We start from the raw sequence: 10018 nt of genomic DNA on the forward strand, positions 1-10018 counted from the left end.
TTGTCAGCTGAGATATGTCAACGTCTAACGACATCTCAAATGGTTGACAAATAAATGACAAATGCGATAACAAAATGTTTATTGCTTACTGTGTATTTCCGATAAATAATTATTTTAAATTTATTTTGTTGTGATGGCTATATTCGAACGTTCATCGAATAATAAAATCCGAATTGATGACACAGAAAAGCTCACCTGTTCTCTAGAAAATGCGCAAAATATTAATAAGCATACCGTAAGTTCTTTTATTAATTATGAAATATTAAAAAATAGGAATACATATTATTTGAATTGTATTGTCAATTAACAGGAGTATATTCTACGGGTACAAAGAGGCCCCAATAAAGAGAATAAATGGACCGTATCACGACGATATAGGGATTTCGCCGCTTTACACGTCGGCCTCCAGCAGGCTAATATTGACCTTCCTATTCCCCCTAAGAAACTTATTGGAAATATGCAACCATCTTTTGTAGCAGAACGACAAGTAGCTTTACAGGTAAAAGCTGATTATTGTTAAATTTTAATTTGTTGGAATTAATTAAGAACACTGAAGTAGAATAGATAAGAAAATTTAGAAGAATATTTACTTAACTAATAATTACAGACATACATAAATGAAGTATTAAAACATCATGTGCTGGCATTATCATTGCAAGTGAGAAGTTTTTTGGATCCTAATAATTATTCCTTATCTATAGCAGGTATGTAAAATATTGCAACAGCAAAAATATGTCTATAAGAAATATTATTATAGTGTAGAAACAAAGCAGTGTGTTTATATTATATAATTAAGATTGAAATTTAATTGTTTTAAATAAACATCAAGATATCATGATATTTTGTAGACAATATTCCTTGTATACAAAAATGAAATAAACTTATTAATAAATTATTTTTTTCATAGAGCAGGCCTTGCAGATAATCTCAATAGCTTTACGAGGTGATGGTCAATATGAATTGAAAGGTCCTTTAATAGAAATTGGATGGAGAGTAAGAAAACATTATTTTTTAGTAAGTTTTACAAAACATACATAAATATTTTAATTTTCAAATAAAACAAATAATTTCTCCTTAGTGAGATGAATAATGAAAAATAATGATCTAAGCTCCAGGACTACCAGTATGAAGATGAAAAAACTATATTTATCTAATTTTGTTTCAAATTGTAAATTGATGTGTCTAGTATAATATATTCTACTTAAAGTAGTAGAAAGTTATGTACAAATACCTTAAGCAGAAATAAAACAATGAAGTAAAAACAAGTAGTAAACTGTGATTCATCATCCTCTTATCATATTGTTAAAAATAACTTTTATTATTATATGTAATCTTTTTATAATACTGTCAATTGTTTGTTAGTTTTTATTTATTAACCCACTCATCGTGTAAGTATACTAAAAATCTGCAACTCTGTAGTAATAGTAAAACTGATGTGGCATTTGTCTCTTAGTTAATATAGTTATTTATTTATTACCAAATTATATTTAATAATATTTATTTTCTTGTTGTTATATTGAATATATTACAATTTAAGATTATCATTTTTCAGGTCAATGAGTCACAAACTCAATTGAACTGTATATTATCTTGGCAGAGTTATGGACCTGATCATGTATTACAAAGTAAAGAAATGCAGACAGCTTTCAAAAGTTTGCAAAATATATCTGTAAGTTATCTGAAATATTTTGAAATGTATGATGTATTTCAAATATAATTAATAACTATATATATTTTCAACTTTGTTATGTTAATCAATTTCAATACTGTATCTGATTAACCTAAATGTTTAATTGAACACTTTTAAATTGAGTTTGAAATCTTTATACATCTGTTACAATTTTTTATTTGGTTTCAAAGATGAGCAGAAAGAGGAGATTGTAGAAATATTTACACATCTCTTTCATTGTGTAAATATAAAGAATAATGTATTTTAATTTACTTTCCATACATTTGATGTATGCTTAATACACATAAATATAAATAATTTACTATATTATAATATATTTAGTAGTTACTTATTAAGAAATATTATTTCTAAATATTAAATTAGATATATTTGGAAGGTAACATCTGATGTAGTTTTGATGAATTTATTCAATTGAATGGATGCTTGATCCTAAAACAATTTTTTTACAGTGATGTAAATAAATATTTTTAACAGATGTATTAATTTGATAACATATAAACATTTGTGATTAATTTTAATATTCCTAGCATATCATTCTGTAGACTACAGTGGAGGAGAACACTTTTTCTCATTTAAAAAAAATAAAAATTACAATTATAAATTTTTTAAGTGTTAAGAAATTTGTTTTACTTCAAGAAGACTCAAGTGGCTTATTGGATTTTGTCATAATCTCTTTGCTTTTTTCAAATCTTCATCATCGTAATATTTCTCATTTGACTCGTAAAATTATTATTATTTTGTAGCATTCTTATATAGACGACATATTATTAATACATACATTAGAAACTGGTGCCTATGTAGTTAGACGTATTCACGAGAGTGGAAGTATTAGAGACTTATTATACGGGACTGAGTATAATAAGAGTTATTTATCTAAATATGGCAACCCGAAAGTGAGAAAACCTTTCACGACAGGCCAGATAGCTCATTATGGATACCAAATATTGCAAGCGTTATATTTTTTACATGAGAAAGGGTTGCCACATGGTAAGTTGTTGTTGTTTTTTTTTTAATATATGTAAGTGAAAATAAAATTGCAAGGTTAAGGCTTAATGAGGTTTTTTCTTTACGCTGTATCCCGCACATAGTGGGGACCTTGTGTTAAGATACTTCTTTCACATTAAAACCGCATTAAGCGAATTCTGAAGGCATTGCACGTTAAATTCCGGTATTCAAAGCTGCTATTTGCGTCGTTACCAAAGCGAAGAAATGAAAATATAAAATGTTTTAATTCCTCGAGTGGGAATCGCACTCACAACCAGTCGCGTTTACAGTCGCACACTTGTGTTCTTGCGCCATGACTGGCCTCAGTGACTTATAATATATGTATTTTAACTATATATAGTTATATAGTATGCTCTATCCTATTCTTATCGTAATTTTCATGCCATCACTAATCTATGCTACTACAATTTTTAAAAATGCTAAAAATAATCTTTTTCAGGTCACATCCACCCTGGTAACATAGCAATAGAAAACCAAAGAGCCTTATTAATGGATTTAGAAAATTTTCTAATGGGAGTACCGTGTCATCATCGGCCATTTTTAGTGGAACTAAAAAGAACTAATAATCCAGAATTAGTAGATGTATACTGTTTTGGTAGAACATTGTACGAAATGGCGCTTGCTATACCCCTCGATACGTATTATTGTGATATATATCCAGAAGGAATCTCTGAAGATTTAGGTTAGTATCTCAATTTCTACTAAAATATATTTGAGATATGCGATGGAATCGGGGCATTAGTTATTTTGATTTCTTCTCTTAGTAACTATAAATATAAGCGGTATTGAGTTTCGTCATTCTCCACAAAGTCCTGAAAGCTAAATGTTGCGTGGAGAGCGACTTCACTCTTAACACTAGATACCCGCTGCCCTCCTTGTTATATACAAAGTACAGTGTGAAGCAAAAAAAAATATTACTGTGTACGAAAATGGCAATTAAAAGTTATAAATGACAGTAAAATTATATAATGAATTTTATATAATATGATTACATAAAATCTAAATAAAATAGAAAATTTAAATTAGAAAAACTCATATATTTTCCTATGTACGTATGCTGTTTTTATTTACTTTAGCAGTTTTTATTTACCTTAGCATTTTTTATTATTTAAAGCAACGTTATTGTTTTCTTGGTAAAACTTCATGTATAAGTTTTAAATAATAAAATACATTGGACTGAGAGTTTTCACATCTTCCCTAAGAGAGTAAGGCAAATTAAATTTACCATCATTAATGTACTGTCGATGAGTCCTATAAACTGTTAAATTTTAATCACCGCGCACTAATATTATCTGCGATGTACATGTTCGTTACATAAGAAAAAAATATTGAAAATGGACTAAAAACCTTTTTTATATATAATATATTTCTTACATAATTAAAGCTTAATCATGTCATTGTTTACATATATTACTACGTAACCTAACTTGTAAGGCATAGATAATAGTTATATAGTAATTTTCTAATTTCTGTGAGGTAGGTAATAAAAATGCACGCAAATCTACGGTACGGTTGACAGTCTTGGCCGTACTAAAGTTATTTTTTCTGAACTTTTGAGCATGTTTCACTCGGGAATAAGATAATCAAAGCCAGGAAAAGTTCTAAAACCAAATCTGCACCATCTAAAGCTAACTTCAGGTCGCCCAGGACTCGTCGACATTGCGTGAATTCTGTGACATTGTGTGTTGAGTGGCGGAACTCAAGTGGGGACCGAACCCACAACCATTCGCTTTTACAGACACTTTGTGTCCCTGCGCCACGACCGGCCTCAATGTAAGGAACATTGAGGCCGGTCGTGGATTGAGCTTATTGCTTATTTTATTCTATTTTAATATGTATTACAGAATCAATACTCCGACTTTGTCTATCAAGTGTGTCGTGCAAACATGGCGGGCCCACTATAAGCGATTTGTTATATCATCCGTTCTTTACCAGAGCTACATTGAACGGGCTAACACCTAAGTACGATACGAGGACTCATTTAAAATTTCCACTGAACATAAAGGATCAAATTAAAGTAGCAGTCAATGCGACGATGGAAAGGTTGACTAGTGATCAGAAATTGGTAGGAATTGTTTTGTATTGCATACTGTACTGTTACATTTTAAGTAGTTTTGTTTTAATAAAGTAAATAGGATACCTAAAAAATTTATAATTAAAATTGGATTAATAATTACAAGATTATACCTAAAACCTTAAACAAAAACCATCATTTTGATGATAAATCCATCAAAATTGTTCAGTAAAATAGAAAGAAATGTTAAAACATCTTATATGTTTTTATAATTAAGTAATTTCATATACCAGTAAAATGAATTACACAATAAATATGTTAAAGTATATATTTAATTCTGTAATTATAGTTTCGAAGTGCAAAAAGGGAAGTCAGGATACAGGAAATACTAAATTCTGAACAAGAATTAAAGAAACAAAAGAAAAGAGTGGTGAGATTTGTTTGTATTTTGTTTGTTATGGTGACGATGTTGACAGTGATAATTGTACGTGTACTACGTTTTCTTCTTTAAGTTAAAACAGGAATTATGTGTTACATTGCGGAACTCTACACCGCATATTACAATAATAATAAAATTTATGCCTGCGACTTCGTCAGCGTGGGAAAGTAATTGAGATCATTTTCCCTATTAAAGACTTCTGTTTTCAACTTTCAGTCAATTTCTGGAGGCATTTCATGTTGAGTGGCGGAGTATAACGCCGTGTTTAGCTTTGCTACCAGAGCGAGGAAATGAAAAACGTAGTACGTATTAAGAGATCGACAGACAGACACACGGACAACAAATTGATCATATCCCCTATATGATCTATTTTTCATATTGAGCTTACGGAACCCTAAAAGAGTATGTACTTATTACATTATATTTTTATATTTTTAATTGCAGAAAAAACGAGAATCGGCGTGGAAGTCAACGTCGTCCCTAGCGGAAGTCCCCTCTCATAGTGCCAGCACCGCGTCCTCGCCTACGCCGCCCACGCCGCCATTGTGTAAGTGTTTTTAGTTACCTTTGAAACAGCTTCACGTCATTTCCCGCACACAGCGGGGTGGGCAGAGGAAACCTAGTCTTCGTTTTCCCCCACTTTCCGCCGAATTCCGAATTCCGGAAACTCAACGCCGCGCTTTGCTTCGACACCACAGCGAAGAAATGAAAATATAAATTTAAATACCGGATACGATGATCGGATCCGCATACAGTCACACTTTGTGTCTCTGCGTCACGACAGTCCTCAAGGTTTAAATTAGTTACCTTAATTGAATAATGTAATTATCTTCGATTTTTTTTTTGCTATTTCAATTTTTTTTCTACATAGCAGGGTAAGGCAGAAGAAATCTAGTGTTCTGACACTTTGTTCCTCGTTTTCCGTCGATTTTTTTATAAAATTAAAAAGTCTTAAAAACATCGTATTCGTAAGTTTAAATTAAATTACAGCAGGCGATACGAGCGCTGCAAGTTCATTCGCGGGCACCAGTCCTGGGACTGCGGTCCCGGGTACAGGGGGGCGGGGCGCTCTACTCAGCGCTATATGCTCCTTCGACAAGACGCGACTCGCGCGGGTCTCCTCCAGGTAACTGATGCCCTGGTAGCATAGGATTGAATATTATGTGGTTAATATTATTGCAATATTCAAAATTGTGCAATAAATAATATTGTGCGCGTTTGATGTACTGAAAAGGAATAATAAATATTGTACAAAAAATTGTACAATATAATAAAGTGTTTTTGGGTCGCCGGTGTGAAAGTACCTTAACTTTGTGCATCAACAATCCTTATTTATCTAAATGTCTTCAGTTCCCAAAAATGTTCATTTTTATTTGCGAAAATATTTGTGTATTTTTATTGAGAATATAGATTTATATTTTATTAGTAGGAGTAAGATAAAAATTATGATGTTAATTTTTAACTTTGGAACTGTCGGTTTGAGCGTTAAATCATAAACTATTCTTATTACTAAATAATTATATCAAAACATTTGCACATTGGCACACATTAAATGTAAAACTAGGAAAAATCATATGCAAAGACAACTATCGCCATTAATTTAAATGAAAGATAAAAAATATTTCAGCAAATTAAATACATATTTTTATCTAAATACATTATTCACTTAAGAGGGAGACTATTTTTAATAATGAATTATTTTTTACGTAAATTCTAGTTTTTTAAAATAAAGCTTTACTTGATTTAAGATCTCGAGAAGGGATACAGTAATTTATTATCAGAATATTTATTAACAAGTTAATAATAAAATATTATTTTATATATTTTTATTTATTTTTTCTTAATTATAAAAAATAAAAAATACTTTATAGACGTTTATTTATATTCAAATCATATCAAGAGATTAATTAGTTTGTATAAATAAAAAAAATAATAAATGTCTCTCCTTTTTTTTTTAATAAGTAGTAAGTAAATATATTTTTTAGTATTAGTATTATTTTTTTCTTAACATTGTTTCCATTAAAAATGTTTCTGTATTTTTATTATATTATGTTGAAATTGTGTAGATATCCCAGTGCTTAAGCATTTTTAGTTTATATTAGTATTTATATTGTACTTTACTTTATTTAAATTTAAGCAAATTAATTAAAGAAACTATTACTAAACTATTTTTCTCAACATACTTAATGTTGATCGAAATGTACAAGGGTTCTTTGCTTTATATGAGTGAATTTCAGAAAAAATGAACCTGGCAAAATTAGACTGTCCCACAACCTTAAACGCTTTTATTTCTATTTTATTATATGGATCAGGCTCTAGATTCAGGCAAAGGACGCGGTTCAGCTATCAATGTCGCTTTCCTTTGCAAGCTCCTCCTGGCAGTTACGAGCATATCGTTCGCATAACACGTGAAGTCGGCGCCCGACGGGGTTCGCCTCTCACTACGCAGTCGTAGCGAATGTTCCACAGGAGCGGTCCCAATACCGAACCCTGTGAAACATCGCACGACATGAGGTGCCGACCTGCACCGTCACGTTCCCGATATATGACACATCTACACTAGAGTGTAGATGACACATCTGCATTCTAGTCTATCTACAATATAGTCTTACTTAGAAGTAAGCCTCTACTGTACGGCGGAGGTAAGAAGGCACGCGATGGTATTTCAGACCGTCCCGAATACAACTCCAGGGTAGGGTGTTGAATGCGTTGGACATGTCTAATGACACCGCCAGCACCACCCCATCCTGGGATACGAAGCCATCACCGGAGGAACGTGTCCTGCTCGCTCGAAGAGGGCCGATACCACCGCCCCTAGCAACTGGGGTTGCATGCTTTGCGTTAGTGGAGGCGCACAGGGACGCAACTTGCCCCGTACCCAACTGTAGGCGTGCTTCCACGATCGAAATCTAGGGACCCCAGCAGCTCCTCCCTGACACGCGACTTTGAGTCGCCGATGACAGCCACAGAGTCTCCTTAGACCCGCGGTACAACTCATACAATGCATCCTCCTCGACGGGATTCCGTTGACGTCGTATCCGGTATCGAGTGTACCGGTGACGAGCCGCAACGCACGCTACGGCCAATTGCGCAATCTTGGCGGTCCACCAGTACATCTGGCGCCTTGCAGACTGTTGGCGGATATGAAGCATTGACGCATCGCCCCGCGAAACAACAAAGAAAACGACGGGACGTACCGTACGTCGTCGACTCCCAGATCCCAGACTGGACCAAGGCAACTTCCTCGACTTCCCTATCGATGCGCTTAAGCGCCCGACGCGGTCCCTCGTTTGTCATCGAACTGGATATACCGGTGGTCCGACAGCGTCTCCACCTCCACGACAACTTTAAAGAGATCACTCAGCCAGTGTGGGTGCACGATTTGGCACGTCGCCTTGGTTTGACATCTAATAGAGAGCTAAACAAGGCTGCGTTATGTCATCTTGGTTGTTCTGTTTGTATTTGGACAGCTGTGACATGTGAGATAAAGCCTTAGCTGTGTTGATGATGGCGAAATGTCAGCATAGCTCCACACAATGCAGTTCTGGTATCGACACTGTATACGGTTCCGGAACATCGATATTACAGAAAAAGAATGAAAGAAAGATAAATGCTGTGGAGATGTAATCTGTTCGTTCAATATACCTTTCGTGCCATGCTATTTAGCTGATTAAATCCAAATATCGAACGAAGTAGTATATCGCCGTGCCTAAACCGAGCACGTCGAAAGAACGAATGAAGAATGAATGGCAAACAATTGTGGAAGGAAGAGCGGCAGTTGGTAAGGCAGGCAGGCGAAAATTTCGATTGACATTCTAAAACACAGCATCTGGAGAAAGTATCGAAAGCATAAGGGGGTCTAATGACAGTGGACAAGGGAAAAGAGGTAAAAAAATAAGGCTTTATATTTGTGACTTTATTTTCAAACTAACATTGTGGATACTGCTTAAATTATTCCATTCCATCACGAAATTTTCAAATTAGTCACTGTATATGTGTGCCCATTCTGAATTGCCCAAAATTGAGTTGTTTAATATCTATTTATCATTTTATAGTATTTATTTTGTGATTATTAGTATTTTGTTATTGCCAAATATTTTTTTGATTTGTAATACGTTTAATTAGTAATTAATATTTGTCTATTGTGAATTGACCGAGAAGTGACGAACAACAATGTATTTCACAAATTTTTTATTAATATGATAAAATTAAGCTACTTTTTTATTATTTTGGGAAAGAATTTAGGCACATCTGTTAGATAATAAGAGTTGATTTTGTTTTAATATCTGTTTTTGTTAGTTCTGGTAGATCATATTCTGTGACTTAAAGGTATACTTTTCGCCATAGGTTGAGAGTAAACTTGAATGTTTCTTATATTCATGGTATAATTTAAATTTCTATAGTATATTTAGTTAATTAATAATATACTCTTTAATATTATAGTAAATATAAACAATTTTAAGATATGCCAAAATAATATTTCATACTCGTTACGGCATAATTTTTTCTGAAAAACACAGATATACATAAAAATATATGAATTAATTTTAAACAAATAATTATGATATCGATAATGTATGATATTGAGAATTGTCATTTTATTATCTCTAAGAACTTTTTACATACGTAATCTTTATTCTAAAGTTTATTTTTTGTTTTCATTTAAAAATATCATTGTGTTTCTCATTTTTATCAAATAAATATAAGGTATTGGTTGTAAGATTATGTTTTTACTTTTACTAAACTTTAAAAGAACAAATGTAGTTTGGTATGAAACTCTAAAATTTATATTATTACTTTCATAATTGAGGCCAGTAGTGCGACTAAACGACTACGACGACTATAATTTTGTTTCTAATAAATTGAATCT

At 32.6% G+C, this 10018-nt stretch overlaps 1 protein-coding gene across 1 annotated transcript; it reads left to right on the plus strand.

Moving 5' to 3' along the window:
- Window positions 1–10: 10 nt before the first annotated feature.
- On the plus strand, window positions 11–6971 carry LOC146532201 (PX domain-containing protein kinase-like protein). The gene is made up of 11 exons (XM_085197814.1): window positions 11–235; window positions 311–499; window positions 608–704; window positions 908–1014; window positions 1553–1669; window positions 2434–2677; window positions 3135–3377; window positions 4540–4760; window positions 5059–5139; window positions 5593–5695; window positions 6139–6971. The coding sequence occupies exons 1-11, from the start codon at window positions 134–136 to the stop codon at window positions 6276–6278; spliced, it is 1644 nt and encodes a 547-aa protein (XP_085053940.1). The 5' UTR covers window positions 11–133; the 3' UTR covers window positions 6279–6971.
- Window positions 6972–10018: the final 3047 nt, after the last annotated feature.

Source organism: Heliconius melpomene, chromosome 14 (assembly GCF_056956725.1).
Source record: "Heliconius melpomene rosina isolate 202511_hmr_F chromosome 14, ASM5695672v1, whole genome shotgun sequence".
Taxonomy (NCBI): domain Eukaryota; kingdom Metazoa; phylum Arthropoda; class Insecta; order Lepidoptera; family Nymphalidae; genus Heliconius; species Heliconius melpomene.

Coding starts and splice junctions, on each gene's coding strand:
- LOC146532201 (XM_085197814.1), top strand. CDS start 134: ATGGCTATATTCGAACGTTCATCGAATAATAAAATCCGAATTGATGAC. Junction 2,678..3,134: donor TGAGAAAGGGTTGCCACATG/GTAAGTTGTTGT, acceptor AATCTTTTTCAG/GTCACATCCACCCTGGTAAC. Junction 4,761..5,058: donor TGACTAGTGATCAGAAATTG/GTAGGAATTGTT, acceptor CTGTAATTATAG/TTTCGAAGTGCAAAAAGGGA.